The following is a 15,715-nucleotide window of genomic DNA, read 5'->3' as shown; positions in this document are numbered from 1 at the left end:
CAAAAAAAAAAAACGAAGTCCAGATGACATGATTCAACCTTTTTTGTCATGACTAATAACTTTTTCAGTCGTTTTTTTTTTATTATGTGGGGTTTTCTTTCCTAAAAGAAAGAGTTTACAAACAAGTACATCCACGTCTCTGTTTTTTTTTAACCCGGAACATTTGTTGGATATTCTTTTTTCAAAACGTGATTCATGCTCTCTGAGTTGAGGAGATCTCTGGTCCTCAGGAGCAGTGTTTGTGGTTTTGGAGCCGTTTGGCGCTGCAGTGCGCCTTTTGGACGCGGCGCTGCGCTGCACACCCGGCGCTCTGCTCCTCCCTCCCTCCCTCCCTCCCTCTCCACTCAGTCTCGACCAGCTCAGAAAGCAAGACGAGGACGAAGAGTCGTGGCTGACGGACACTCTCCACCCCCAGCCCGACGCCTCCGCCCGGACACCGACCTCCCGCCTGAACCGCGTCGGAGCGCTCTGGTCCGGCCGCCTCCTTCCCTCCCTTCCTCCCTCACTCCTCCTCCGGTCTGGACAGCAGTTTGGTCCCTGGATGCTGGATGATCGGTCGAGGAGTTGTGGACAAGTGTGATCTGAAGGATCTGCCTCTCAGCCAGAGATGGAGAGGACGTCCCTCTGTCTTCCTGTGGTTCTGTTACTGATGCAGTGTGAGTGGGAACCGTTCATCTGTGGAAACGTTGTGTTTGTGTAGTTTGGATCGTCTCTGAGTGTCTGAACTGTTGTTCGGTGTCAGGGGACGGGTTTAGACCCAGACTGCTGTTACACCTGTCTTATGTTAGGACTGGGGAGACGGAGGTGTTTGTCCCTGAAATGTATTGGAAAGTTTTCTAGTGGCACTGATTTTCAAAACTACACGGGTTGTAAATGTGTGAGGGGGCTGGAGCAGGAACTTCTAACTGGTTTTCCTGCTGGTTTCTGGGATGCTGCCATGAGATTAGAGGTTTGTGGGCAAAACTAGTGGAAGTAAGGTTTTAAACATTGCAACTACCACCTGGTTATCTCCTGGCGTAGGAACCTTTGTGACATTTGTAAGGGGGTTCAGTTGGGTGGCGCAGCGGCAACATGAGATCTATGTGATGAGATGTGGACCTGTCAGGTCACGGGGTCAGAGGGTTTCAGTCTCATCAGGCTCGCTGACAGACGTCGACACTTCAACACAACAAACACTGAGAGAGTCCGCCGGTTCTTGCAGATCGTCCTGTTTCAGTAAATTCAGAACGAAATGTTCTGGGTGTGTCTCCGTGGCGAGGGACCCAACAACTCCCCCTCGTATCGGCCTCTCCCACATGCTGTATCTGCCAGGGACAGCTGTTGCTCTCGTACAGTCGGCCTTTGTTCAGGACACACTCAGTGTCTGCATCCTGTTTTTCTTTGTACCCCCACAGCCTCGAAACGTGTGCCATCCACTTTATCTCCATCTCACAGCCAGACAGGACATTTCCTTCGGGTCCGTATCCCTCCCTTTCCCATTTGTTCCTTGTTAATTTGAATAAGTGCTTTAATTATTACTGCGCCATGCTTTTGACCTGGCTCAGCTCCGGTTAACCCCCCCTTCAGTCTCTAACGCTCTGTACAGAACACATAATGAGAATGAAGCTGCATGCCAAGGCTGGAGCGTGCCATCCTTCTAATTTTCTTTCTTTTTTTTTGCTACCATACGGTTGCTGTCCCTCTGAGCTTAAAGCTGTCACGGAGTTTGGTTGATGTTAATGACATACGCTACCGGCGCTGAGGCATTTTAATTACAGTAGTGGTCGTATCTGATGCCATGTCGGTCGACCTCCAGAGACCTGCTGATGGGACGAACATGAATAACTACATAAACAATTTACTGACTCCTTTCTGGTCAAATGTGACAAAAGACACTTGGCTCGTCTCCACAGATTCCCGAACCTCACTGCTGATGAACGTTGTGGGTTATTTCTGGAAGTAAAACATTGACGTAACTTTGGCAGGATGCTGCTAATTGGAGCTGATTCCTTTTTAAACCAGCAGCTCGGAGTTGATCAAACCCAGCACAGATGGTAGGACGGCAGCTAAAATAAGTATTTACTAGCAAATTTGTTACACTTATTTTTGGCATGAGGTATTTGAGGCTGCAGGTGCACAGATCAAACACCGGCCTGGCATGTCTGCAGTGTTTAGGAAGCACGCTTGCAAAACAGAATGTCGTATTGTGAAAAGGTATGAATCTTTTAGCCTGAACAGCCAATACTTGGGAGTTAAGCTCTAGAATCTGCCACGTTTGCTGTGTAGATATTTGGATTTTTGCATGTAAAATGTTAAAACTCTTACATCCCAACTCTTCTTAGTCGTTTGTTCGGCTACATGGACAAATGTTGTTGACCGACTGTGTCCACAATTGGAGATCTGAGGGGTGGCTGTGGAAAAGACTCGCTGCCATTTTGTTGAAGAGCTCGTTTTGACACCAGCGTCACTTTTTTCCCACGTCTGACCTAAATTGATGCAGTCCCAGTTTCTTGTGAATCCCATCTGAGACCTTTATCTTGGGGTTGGATTTGATTTGGTCACCAAAATAACTTGCGTGTCTTTGTTCTTCAGCAGTTGTCCCCAAAGTAACAAGGCTGGGTGTATAATGGGGTCTTCTGGTTTTCTTAGAACAAAAATGGCTACTTTTAAAATCCGACAGTTCATAACAGTGCGTGTTTGATACTAACGTTCCTTGTTCATGGGTGAAACGTACCAATGAGAGCAGAGGTGCATCTCCACGGTGGTATAAAATTGCTCCTTACATAATTGGAAGTATTTGCAAAAAAAACGTAGCTTGGATAAGGGCTGAAATACTAAAAGTCTCTCAGAAGTGGTCGATTGGCTAGCGAAGAAGAAAGTAGCCTTGATGCCTTTGTGGTTAATTGGGGTCATGTTAGATGACGCAGTTGTGAAATACGATGTGGAAGCAGTGGGAGTTCACATTCCGAGCAATTGGCTCGTGCACTTTTATGTGTGTTGACCTGTTACATTTCCTTTTTTCTCAAAGAGACATGGTTAAAGGTGGCAGCAGGCCTTGGCTGCTGCCACTGTGTTGTGTCGCTGTATGACACGAGCTACTTCCGTTCATAGTCCTAGTGTCGAGAAAGATCTCCCTCGTCTTCTCTTTTATTCATGTCCCTGCAGGTCTTGAGGCCCCCTTCTCTGCCACTGTGCCCCCCACCCCCTCCGCCGCACTCTCCTTCACTCCATTTGTATTCTATTCTTAGGGACGCTCATCTCCTCATCTCTCCTTGATCGCTCATCCTAGTCCCCTTTTAATCTGATTGCATTCTCCGTCCCCGTCTTGTATGTGTTTTGGTGGCAGTGTGCTTCTCGGGAGGTGCCGTGGCACGTCGGACAAAGTTACGATAATCCTGTTAAACCGCGACAGGTCAAAGGGAAAAGAGGAGAAACCGTCTAGAGGAAAGTGTACGTCTCCTTTACAGGGACTAAATCTTGACCCAATCAAGCTGCTGTGAACAGCTCGAGGAAAAGCTACTGTAAAGTCACGGCATGTTCAGAAATGACAGAGTTGTAGCCGTTTTGGTCAAACTGGTTCATAAGTTGGTTTCTGACTCATCCAGGTCAATGAAGCGAATAGTCGCACTAAATCAAGACTCGCGAGTCTGAGATCTCAATTAAGCATAATTATACACGCCCTCTGGAGACTGCCGCTAAGTCAGCGAGTTAGCGGACTTGACGTAAAAATGAGCTAAATCCCTGGAAACACTGTTGACTCAGATGAGTCTTACATACACATTTACATGTTTTACAACTTGGTTAACTTATATTTGATATGTACATTTCTAATTTCCATTCATAAATACATACATAAGTATGATGCATATGTATGCATGTATATACATTTACATACATACATACAAAAATACATACTGTACATCCATCCATCCATCCATCCTTACTTACATCCTTACTTACGTATGTACGTACATACATTCAATTCAATTTATTTATATAGCGCCAAATCACAACAAGTTGTCTCAAGGCACTTTACAGGAACATTCACATAAAAGCCAATTAGTAAAGTTCTCTATCTAAGGAATCCAGCAGACAAGTTGAATCTTGGCTTCGTTGCAGTCTCCCATCCTGAGCAAGCACAGTGGCAACAGTGGAAAGAAAAAACTCCCTTTTTAAAAGGAAGAAACCTCCAGCAGAACCAGGCTCAGGACAAGCGGCCATCTGCTTTGACCAGCTGGTGTACATACAGTACATACTTACATCCATCCATGCCATATTTGTGTATCTGTAGATATGCAATTATACTTGTATATATGTATTTGTATACGTGTATATACACTAGTATGTGTGTACATATAGATATATTTATTTTTCGGTAGTGGGCAATGTGGTTGAAGTACGATCAACTGAAGTGAACCAGATCTCCTCAGAATAACTCGAGTCCATTGAGGTCAGCTGAATTCACCACCTCTACTGGAGGTGAGAGGATGACACAGTAATGAGGTAATGAGAACGTTTAGTAACAGACAAAACAGGAACAAGCTAAAACATTATTGCCTTTATTGCCTTTCAGGACCAGCGGGAGACTTAAAGTCCAAGTTGGACCTTTTTTTTATATACATAATGCTTTCTCACTTTTCTCCGGTCATCTCCTGTCATGCTGTTTTATTCCACTCTTCCTGGCCTTTGTCTCTGCTTTCCCCCGCATTCTTCAGCATCATCTTGTCCTTTTGCAGAGGAAGCCCTTTCTGACTCTTAGACACGTAGAGTAACAACAACAGAGCCGACGCAGGAAGCTGCAGACAAACAGGACTGTGAAGCTCTGAATAGCGGATTTTAAATTTAGGATTTTCATTTGCTGGAACAATGGTTGGGTAAAGGGTATGCACTAATGTGGGTAAATTCTCTTAACGGTTACTCTAATCCAAGACTACAGTGAAAAACTGATCTTAAAACAACTCGGAATGAGTTCAGGCTGCAGTGCAAAATTTGTGAAAATACTTATTTTTGCCATAAATAATTAAGATTCGCCTAAAAATGTGTCCCTAAAGATGCCATCTAGCAATCCCAGTAATTAAAACAGCATATAATCTTCCTAATCTCCAATTTAATCAAAGTTTGGAACAGTTATATCTTAAGAAATATTGCTTCGTCTAAGGATTATAATTTCCTTTGAAAATGACATTTTCTGTCAAGTGGCTATGGCGCAGGGAAATCCCTTCGTATAGTAAGTTTCATTGTTGTGAAGCTTTTAGGTTCAGCATTTTAAATATAGGGCTGGAATTCCCAATGACATTTAGTCCGACACTCTCGTAAACAAAACGTGCTTTTTGCCAGACCATGTTTCAACAAATTTCAACCAACTCCAGATAATTTTGAAACTTTTAAATGAACAGTTTGACAAAAATAATAAATGAATATAGACAAAGTCCTTATGGTAAATAATTTTACAGCAAATATATGGGCACTAGAAAAATATCCAATCCTTCTCTCTGATTCACACTGAGCAAGATGAATTCACCGGAAAATTCACCGGAAGCACAGACTTCCGGTGAATTGGGGCTCAAATGTGGCAGAAGTTTTTATACCTTCGTGTGCCGCAGGTTGGTCGTTCTGCGGTGTCGTAATCCTGAGGCTGCTGGTTTGAGCCCAGGCTCCGTCAGGAAGGTCATCCTGTGTAAAACAATTGTCAAATCTTTTATGCAAGTTCAGTCGCTGTGGCGACCCTTTCGGAAGGGAGACGCCAAAAGACCACGTTTATCAGCGCAAGTGCGAGGCCCTACAACTCCTGCAAATATTTTGACGCATTTTGGAAACTCCCTTGCAAAAGTCATTTGTAATTCATCTTCAACACTTGCAACCCAGTGAGATGACATGGTGCTTTCAGTTGATATTAGCAAACCTCCTGTTGGACATGTTGGAGGACAAACAATGGACTCATTGACAGACTCGTGTAACGCTCGTTCATGTTTTGCTGTAAGTTGTGGGAACAGGGACAAACTTTTACCGTTAATTGGCTGTTATCGCTAGCGACTGGATTCACACCACAACATCTGGTTTATTGAAACATTTCAACTTCTCTTGCTTGAGTCTAAATGCTTCAATCGTCCACGATGGCAATCCGTGGTCTTCCGGTAAAGTCAATGAAATCCCTTTACCGCGTTCACACAAACCCTTAAAGTTTTCGAAGTATAACTTGTCAGCAGCAATCAAGTAGCGGTTCAAAGAGCTATCTACAAAATGTATATTACCGTTTGTACGTTTTCTACAAAACCCCACGTCTACAGGTCTGAACTTTTTCTGTTGGCCTCTCCTTGGTAGACCAGACTGTAATCCATCACAAGAACCAATCAGCAGCTGCTGCTTCCTCTTCCTGTTTGGATGCGTGGTATCAAGACACGCAGATGGCCGAAGGAATAACCTTCATGCATCAGGTTAATCCAGAGCAGCCGCTGGTGAAAACATCAGTGACCTTGACTCAACCTGGGTTTAAATAAACATACGGCAATCTCTTCCTTGACCCGGCGGGATTAAATAAGAGGACTGAATAATCCTGTCTTTCCTTCAGACTTTTGAGAGAAAGACGCTGGCTGGGTTTCCTTCAGACATAAGTACACGTCTAAGTACAGTTTGTAGGTGAACTTCTTGTTCTCTAACAATGAGTTGCCTTGTTTTTGTTTCCAGGTTCCCCCTCCTGTTCTGTAACTGTGTCGACCAACGAACCTAAGGTGGAAGTGAAGGAGTTCTCAGGTAAAACCCCCAGAAAAAATAAAATAAGACACTTCAGTTTGATTCTTCTTGACAGTAAACCAGGTGGCTATACAGGTGCACCTCGGAAAATTAGAACATCATGAAAAAGTTGTTTTGTCAGTCATTTCAGAAAGTGAAACTCGTTAATATTTAGATTCATTACACGGAGTGAAATATTTCAAGAACTTTCTCTGCTTTAGATGCTGTGCTGTCATGCCTATTCCACACAGAGATTGACCAGAACCCACGCATCGAGTGGAAAAAAACGGGGAAAGATGTCTCCTTTGTGTACTTCAACGGACAATTCAAAGGTAAGAAAGCGACTCGTTGAAACGCAGGGCGCAATAAAAGGAACAGTAGATCCAACTTTGCCCGTTTCCTCTCCTCAGTCTCACGTCTTGGTGGTTTTAGTGGGAGGGGGTGAATTAAAAGGGAGACTTAACTAATGAATGCAGAAGTTGTCACCGGTGCAGTCACTTTTAGAGGTAAGTATGTCAGTGATAAGAAATGTCTTTGACCCTCTGGTCCGTCCTCACCGGCTGCTTTAGAAGCTTAAAATGTGACATGAATAGTTAGTGCTCTCTGCCGACTTCTGGCCAACAGGCCTTGGAGCTTCAGGTGTTTTTATACGCCCGTCTAAGGCGTATACGTATTACGGTATAGTCTCCGTACGGACGTCCGTAAACGCTCTCTTGTCCTGCCCGTAACTTCTGATCCATTCAAAATAATTTAACGAAACTTCATACACATCTGCATCATCACTTGACGGAGTGTTGCTTAGTCACTTCATCACCCCAGCTTCAAGGTCAAGGTTACTAATCAAGGTCAAAAGTCTTTGCTTGTCTCTGCCATTGTTTGTATATACTGTATGCCGGTAGTTTGCTGGTCGAAAAACGAGTCCTTGGTCGACGAGCGTACGCTGTTATGTGGCACTCGTTAGGTCATTGTTTGGAGCCTGACTGTCTTTTTCTTGAGATTCAGTCATGGATAAATGAGAATTTACTCGTATAATTAGGAAATTGCTGTATTTGAACTACTGGTACTTTGAACCATGATACTAACACCACTGTGTTTTCCTGTATTCAACAGAAGGGTTTGCTTTCTTTAAAACTGAAGGTTTTACATTTAGTCAGCATACTGTTTTTTATATCATCGTGAAATAGGCCTGAACTTACTTACGAGTAAATTAGCTCATGTTGAAAACCATTTGAAACATTAAAAATAAACTGTTTCTACGGATGTAATCCCAGTGCTTAATTTGAGCTGGATCCTGCCAGAACAGGATGCCAGACAAAAGTGGAGTGATTACAAATGTAGATAAATGTAACGTTTAACAACCCATTAAACTTTACCAAAATGCAGGAAATCGACTTTATTCATTTTCTGGGGAAGGACCCCCAGACACGTCTCCCACCCATTCTGGCATAGATTGGTTTACAAATTAAGCCCTGTGTAATTCCATAAGCTTGTATTTTTATTTTAATATACCATTTTGTTTTTTAACTAGTTCAAGGCCAGGAAGTTAAAACTTTGTAAACATGGAGTCAACTTTTTTATGAAAATGATTTTCACTGAAGTTCACTGGTTAGTTGTTGGTTTATGTCTTACCAACCTAAACCTTGTGGCGTCAAAGTGGCTCCTGTTGTAAATTCAGACATAATTTTTCTTTTAAATTTCTCACACATCAGTCTGAGACATTGAACAGCTCCAACATTTGGCTACGTTACATCAGCTGTAGCCTTCAGCGAGACGAGACATTTCCGCTCATGACCTTCCGATGTTCCTCTCAGGTTCCTTTGGGGGCCGAGCCACCATCGAAGGGGCCACGGTGACGCTGCACGGTGTGACCCAGGAGGACGCCGGAGAGTACCGATGTGAGGTCAGCGCTCATCTGGACATCGTCAACCTGGGAGAGACCAACATCACGCTCAAAGTCCTGGGTAAAGCTAACCGGCAAAGCTCGAAACTTCCCGAGACGTCTTCTGCTCCGTTTGCTCATGTTTAATCTGTTTGTCGCTCAGTGCCTCCACACACCCCGTCCTGTGAAATCCCTGCCTCAGCCGTGACGGGCTCAGTGGTGCAGCTGCGCTGTTGGGACCAACAGAGCATCCCACCTGCTAAGTACTCCTGGTTCAAGGACAGCAAGCCAATCAGCCCGCCCCGCCGTGCTAATGCGACATATCTGATCAACTCCCAAACGGGAATACTGGTGAGACATTATGCATGCGGATTAAAATAAATACACAGCCGACAGCTGGAGTGTGTATGTGTTGGATGCTGTTCCACACTTTCTCCTTCATGCCCCAAGTTTTGTACTTTTCTTTTAACCGTCTCCAGGAGTTTCAGTCTGTGGCCAAAGAGGACACGGGTCACTACAGCTGCCTGGCGTCAAACGAAGTGGGACAACCCAAAATGTGTGAGGGGAAACACATGACAGTAGGTGTGTGTTCCACACGCCACCCTGCCTCAGAGCTGAGTCTTTATGATAGAAGCATGTTGCCCACCACCTTTGGTCTTTTTCTTTTGGCTATTCTTTCTTCAGGGGTCTCCACAGTGAGTCCTCCAACTCCCTCCATGTCCTCTCTAACTGCATCCATAGATCTCATCTTTGTCCTTTTTCTGGCAGCTGCATTTCTAACATCCCTCTACCAGTATACCCACTGTCCCTCCTCTGGACATGTCCAGACCATCTCAGTCTGGTCTCTCTAACTTTATCTCCCAGTTGACCAACCTGTGCTGTACCTCTGACGATCTCATTCCTAATCGTATCCATTCTTGTCACTCCTAAGGAGAACCTCAACATCTTCATTTCTGCCACTTCCAGTTCTGTCTCCTGTCTTTTTGTCTATCAGACCATACAACACAGCTGGTCTCACCACTGTTTTGTAAACCTTTCCTTTTGGAGGAGGTGAAGGAAAAGACAGACTCAGTTTAATAATGTGAAATAGTTTATTGTCCGTTTCCATCTGGTTTTCAGAGGATGTAAACGTCACCGCCGTGGTGGCGGTAGTGCTGGTGGTCTGCCTGCTGGGCATCGTCTGCGGCTGCGGGGGACTCCTCTTGCACCGGAACGGTTTCCTCACCCGTAAGTTTACCGGACAGCAGACAAACATTCACCCTGTCCATCAATGACTGACGCCGAGTCTGTTTTCTCTCCCTCACTGTCTGCGACTCATCTGTCAGCAGGACACAGAGGAAGGTAAGAGCTCTGATTGGATTAACATTGATGTGAACAAACACTCATATCTCACACACGGAGGTCTGCGGGGGAGTCGGTTTCTTGTTGTGTGTCTGCACCCGCGTGCTGAGTCAGGACTCGTGTTTATTTAGATGCAAGATGGTAGGAAAGGATTTTTTTGCCAAATATTTGAAGCTACATTTAAAAATGGATGGAGGAGAAACAATGAGAGCCACATAATTAGGGAATCGTTACTCAGTAAGGACGACATTGGCAGCAGAAACAACCGCAGACAATTAAACCGATTGGACGGGTAATTTCAGATGGATTATTCAGATATTAAAAGATGAGACTTTTGGTTTAACAGAAGGCTGTTCGTGCTGTGCGTCCCACGCAATCGCAGCCCCCTGCGTAGCGAACACGAGTGGGCGTGAGGAGGTTTTCATAAAACCACAGGGACATCAATCCGTCTGCCTGGCCTGGTTTTATTTGATTACCGGCATGTTTCGGCTGCAAGTTTGATGGAGAATCAACGTTGAGCTTCTTCTCTGAAGCTCTTTGTCTAGGTTTACTTATCCTGCTGATCTAACTGGAGCTGTCAGTGTCAACGTCCTATTTATAGAGCAGGCTTCTTCACAAAGGCAATCCGAAGCACTTATAGCAGGCAAAAAGAAAATTACAGAGGAGGAAGGCAGAACAGCTATTTAGTTGTTAATTTATAACCTTAGAAAAACATGTTATTGACAAAAATTTAATACAGTTTTTTTTATGGAAGCTTGTAACTTAATGTGCTGTAGGTAGCCTAAATATGAGCCTAGAGGGACTCCAATTATTAAACAATTATCAATTTGAATGAGCCTAGAAGGACTCCAATTATTAAACAATTTATCAATTTGAGTGAGCCTAAATACGAGCCTAGAGGGACTCCAATTATTAAGTATCAATTTAAGTGAGGTTATGTGGGAAGTTTGTAAGTAATATTTTACCCAAATAGTTTAATTCTAAGCAAGTAGTTAAGCTAAAGGTGCTGCAGAATTGAAAGGACAAAGCAGAGACCCATTGAATTTTTGTAACACCAGGGTGTCGGATTACTGCACGTGATTGGCTGCATGGTTTTATTACATCATTCATGTGGTTTTAGTTCCTGCCAGTCATTTCAAAGGGTACAACAGATTGGTCTCACAAGCGTAAATAGTTTTTCAAATCATTTAACACAAGCGCACTCATCAGTGTGTGTGAACGTGACTTTTGACACTTTCTTACTGGTCCAGATTCACAAAAGTAACGCTGAGTACAAGGTTGGTGAAAAGACAAATTTCTAAATTTGGCACAGGAGCTCAATATTAAAACGCTTCATTAGCATGACGTTACTGGATTAAATAAAAAGTTAATTTTGTGGACCGTATGGTTAAAGTAACCTAAAATGAGTCGGTTATTCTTTATGTGGAAAATTTAACTTTTATATACTTGAAGTTTTATTAGAAGAAGAATTATCTATCCATTTTGGGATGTTTATTTACTAACATTTTATTTTACCCTGAGGATGAAATTACTGGAAAATGTATTTTCCCAGCAGTTTTAGCTAAGTAAGAACCAGTATCGGAAAATACCGGATATTTTCCCGGTAGTTTATCCACAAATAGGAAATGTTAATTTAGTGGAATGTACGGGTGAATATTTGGAGTGGTAAGAAAAGTCTCAAATATCACATTCACATGATCCGTGCACGTGTATTCGACAATATGTTTGCGCAGAAGATTCCTACTTGTGCAGTTCAAAATAAGTACATTTGAAAAACCGTATATGCATTGGCGTATCTCCATACGAACCACCGTGATAAAATTACAGCTCAACAATTTAAACTTGTGTTTGCAGCGTTATCTCCGCTGTGTGAAGACTCGCAGCAGCTTTAATGTTGTGGATGGTGGGTGAGTCGGCACAGTTTCGCCTACGTAGAAATGTAGCTCCAGGTTTGTGAGGTTTTAGCACGAGACAGTTTTTTACCGATCGAGCAACTCTTCTGTTGGCAACTTGTTCCGCAAGCTTGAAAACAGAGTGGATGTTACATGCAACAGGAACACAACATATTAAATGGGGGCTCGTCCGGGTAAAAAGTGTCTCGAAAACATAGAAAAGCTTAAAGCTGGTTTGAAGGTATAGTCCAGTCACAAGATAAGAGCCAAATGAGTTTAGTGCCTCTTCCTTCAACCCCCCCCCCCCCGCTTATACGGTTAAAGTTGACCGGACTATCCCTTTAAATTTTGGGATCTATTTAGACACTGAGTTAGTCTCCATATTGGTATTATCCAAATACCAAAGCCACTAAACCTCGTTCTCTAGTTAAACATTTGTCTTCCCATCTAGAAGAGACTAAAAACTCCGAATTTAATTCAGCCACGCTGAAAAAAAACAACAACAAATAATCCAAAAAACGTATTTATTCCCCCTTGAATAGAGTTGGTAAGTCGGTAGTTTCCGAAAAACTGGTGACGTTTGTCCTTGAGCAATTGAGCTGATAAGCAGCAAATCTTATTTTTCTTCTTCTGGTTTGAGTTCACTGTCAGTAAGTTTAGGGTTAGAAACAGAAAAACAGCATCAAATCCTTGGTGAGGAGTCACCCACACATCTTTAATACAATCTCTTCAAGTCCAATAAAATGTGTTTATATCGGAACGAGCTGTCAGGCTTCAAAATAAAATCAAGCTGCTTCTATAACTATAGGAACCCTTTGAAATGACTGAAACAACCGGACTCTCCGGTAAATTGACCCCAGCATGGTGTGCAGTTTGAGTCCGAGACGACTCCAGCCCTGTTAAAGCCCCCCACTCCGCAGGTCTTTTTGGATCTCCCAGTGCCCCGGTGCAGCCCACATCAGCAGCCAAACCCTGCACAGAACCGAAGACACGTGAGTGACCCGTGAGGGCGGAAGAGTTTAAATCTCATTACCGGCACAGACGCCAGGAAATGGTACCCCCCCTCCACTCGGCTGGATTAAACTAACAAGATAAAGACTTTGTCCCTGAATCTGTGCTCGACAGTAACAAACCACTCATTTGACACGTTAATTTAATTTACGGGGTGTTAAATAATGATGGAATAAGAAGAAAGTCTAAATTTTATTACAGTAAACACTAAAACCTGTAATTTGACCCTTAATCTACAGATCACAAGTAAAAAGAGATTAGACTCCTTTAAAACTAGTGTGGTTTGACATGTTTTGCTTGTTTGCTTAAAATTTATAAGATTAATGTACTTTATTTAATAATCTGTCGGAGTATGGAGTAGTCAGTGTCTTACCTGCAGTAGACGTCACAGTTCAAGGAAAAGCAAACATCTGAAACAATTGCTAAAAAAGTTAGTCACAGATCAAAAATTAATTTATGAAAAGGTTTTAACGTTTTAAAGGCAAAATATTTAAGGAATCGTGGTTTCCAGCTGCTGAGTTTGTCATTAACGACCGCCAATAAAAGCTTTTAGATATTTTACAGTTTTTAGGTTTAATCTTTTTTTTTTTTTTTTTGCCGTCATTTAACAGAACACACTAATTAATTAATCCAAACATGAAAACGTTACGATCATAATCAAAATATGGTCAATTAAGTAACATTTTGTAGACTTTAAGTGTATTTTAAAGGTTTCACCAGTTTATAGAAAGTGATGCAATCGTTGCAAAGTACCGTCGCTCGTGGGTCAAAAACAGCAAGAAATATAAACACGTTTCCAACAAAAATTAATATGCTCCATTCAGGGTACGATTTGTAATTTTGTCTTTTTGAAACAAGCCCGAGAAGTTTTAATTTTAGCCAGTTCGACCAAAGCAGACCGCTTCGCGATGTATATTCTTTAAATACTGTCGGCTGCACAACCATCTACCGTTTTCTTGAACGTCCCGCCGGACTAAAGGTTCGCAGCACACTGCTACGTTTACGACGATCCGGTTGTCCCGTGTCCTCACCGCAGCTTTGTCTTTCAGGTCCAACGTCAACTACATCCCGCCACCCCAAGAGGTAAACGTTTGGGTTTTTTTGTACTCGGCGAGCGTAAGCTAATAAAAAGCCGGAGTAAACAACGTTCCGGTAAAAATGTTTTCTGTTCCTTGCAGGACTTCAAACACACACAATCATTCATGCTCTGACGAGACGGCCTTTTCTCCACAACGAGGTGCCAACACGAGGTTTTTGATCTTCCAATGTAAACAACCTTCATGGCTCCATTTTGATTTTGTTGCTCTGGTTTCGGAAGGAACGATCACCGTCCTCTGCTCCCCCCTGCTGGTCAGACGTTGAAACAGATCTTTGTGTTTCTAGGATTTGATTTACCAAAGACTCGTGTTTAGTGACCTTCTCTACTAGATTTATACGAAGGGGGGGTTCTCCGAGAAGCCATAGTGAAAGGATTAAACGCCGTTTACCTCAACCAGTATCGTCTCGTGGCTCAGGCGCCACCGACATTAAAGACTCATTCGAATCCTCCCGCTCCATCCTGATGTGCCTGCATGTTTTTTTTTAAAGACGTACATATATCTGCAGTATACCTTGTGCCTTTTTAATTTGTCGTTTACTTTTAGATCACTTTCTTCGTAAAGAACCTGCCTTACGTTTTGCTTTTCTATATCCTCGTGCCACCGTTTTATTCAATGGACTGTGTGAATGATTTGTTCAGAGTTTTATTTGAACTGTGTATCGGTAATAAAAACATTTTTCTATACAATTTTGTTGTTTAATGTGCAAGTGTTGCTACAGCTCAGGCAGCAGTTTGCAACAACTAATACCAAATAACCGGCGGCGTGCTCAATAATCCAGGTAGAAAAATCTGGATGGATTCTTGTTGTTGAAACGTTTCGTCTTTTATCCAAAGGACTTCTTCAGTCTGAGGAGCTGCAACAAACTCAGTCTTATAAATAAAACCTTCTCATAGTGGATCAACCAGTTTGTTGTTGACGTCCAGAACTAGCTGTTCACAAGATAATCGTTAGTGCCCCGATGGCGCCTTGCTAGCGGATTGATCCAAATATCGATACCAATCATAGGTATTGATCAATACCAGTGTAATTTTTGTTTTTTACACTAATTATTTTTGATTTGTAGTTATTTTTTCAAACCCAGAAATTCACTTAAGAGGAGAAATTTTGTTTTATTCCTTTATATCCTGAATATATTTTACCGTTCTAGAACATTTGCTGCGATTTGTTTATTTAAGAAAATAATAATCCAGAAAAGGAGTGCAATGAAGGGATCATTTTTATGTAATTATCATAGTTTATGAACATGTTTTAATTTATTCTTGAGTGATCATTTTGTGCACTTTAACGAAAAAATCCAGCCATCACAAGGTAATGGGGAATATTGTTTAGTTACCGTTCTATTTTTTCAGAAATTTTTTAAAAATAATAAAGTATTTATTATTTACTTATACATTTTGCCTAATTCTATCCTGGGTTTTAACAAATAAATGAAACAAAGGAAAAATCACAAAACACCTAAACATCAAAATTCACTGCAAATATTTAAAAGTATCGGTACTGGCGATATTGGACCTGTATTTACTTGGTATCGATCAATACCAAATTTTGCTGTATCGCACACTACTACTGCTTGCTATTCACAGACAGCTGATACTAGCAATAACAGCATTGTAAGAGGGGGACAGTTGGACACGGAGGCTCCGCCCCCGTTTAATGGCTCTGTGTCCAACTGTCCCCCTCTTAAAATGCTGTTATTGCTAAACACAAAGTTTGTTTTCTCAGTCATCCAGGTATATAACAACAAAAAAGTTGAATCATGTCATCTGGACTTCGTTTTTTTTTTT

General features: G+C 42.3%; 1 protein-coding gene across 1 annotated transcript; it reads left to right on the top strand.

Annotated features, from left to right (window-relative positions):
- The first annotated feature begins 470 nt into the window (after nucleotides 1–470).
- jam2a (junctional adhesion molecule 2a) lies at nucleotides 471–14,083 on the top strand. Its single transcript, XM_037696651.1, has 11 exons — nucleotides 471–656; nucleotides 6,664–6,729; nucleotides 6,930–7,040; nucleotides 8,520–8,669; nucleotides 8,751–8,938; nucleotides 9,067–9,169; nucleotides 9,707–9,814; nucleotides 9,916–9,928; nucleotides 12,741–12,812; nucleotides 13,881–13,914; nucleotides 14,010–14,083. Exons 1-11 carry the CDS (start codon nucleotides 608–610, stop codon nucleotides 14,040–14,042), a joined length of 927 nt encoding a protein of 308 aa, XP_037552579.1. The 5' UTR covers nucleotides 471–607; the 3' UTR covers nucleotides 14,043–14,083.
- Nucleotides 14,084–15,715: the final 1,632 nt, after the last annotated feature.

This window comes from Nematolebias whitei, chromosome 23 (genome assembly GCF_014905685.2).
Source record: "Nematolebias whitei isolate Nwh7 chromosome 23, NemWhi1, whole genome shotgun sequence".
Classification (NCBI taxonomy): domain Eukaryota; kingdom Metazoa; phylum Chordata; class Actinopteri; order Cyprinodontiformes; family Rivulidae; genus Nematolebias; species Nematolebias whitei.
Note: the sequence above shows the minus strand (reverse complement) of the source record. Positions and strands in the feature narration are given on the sequence as shown.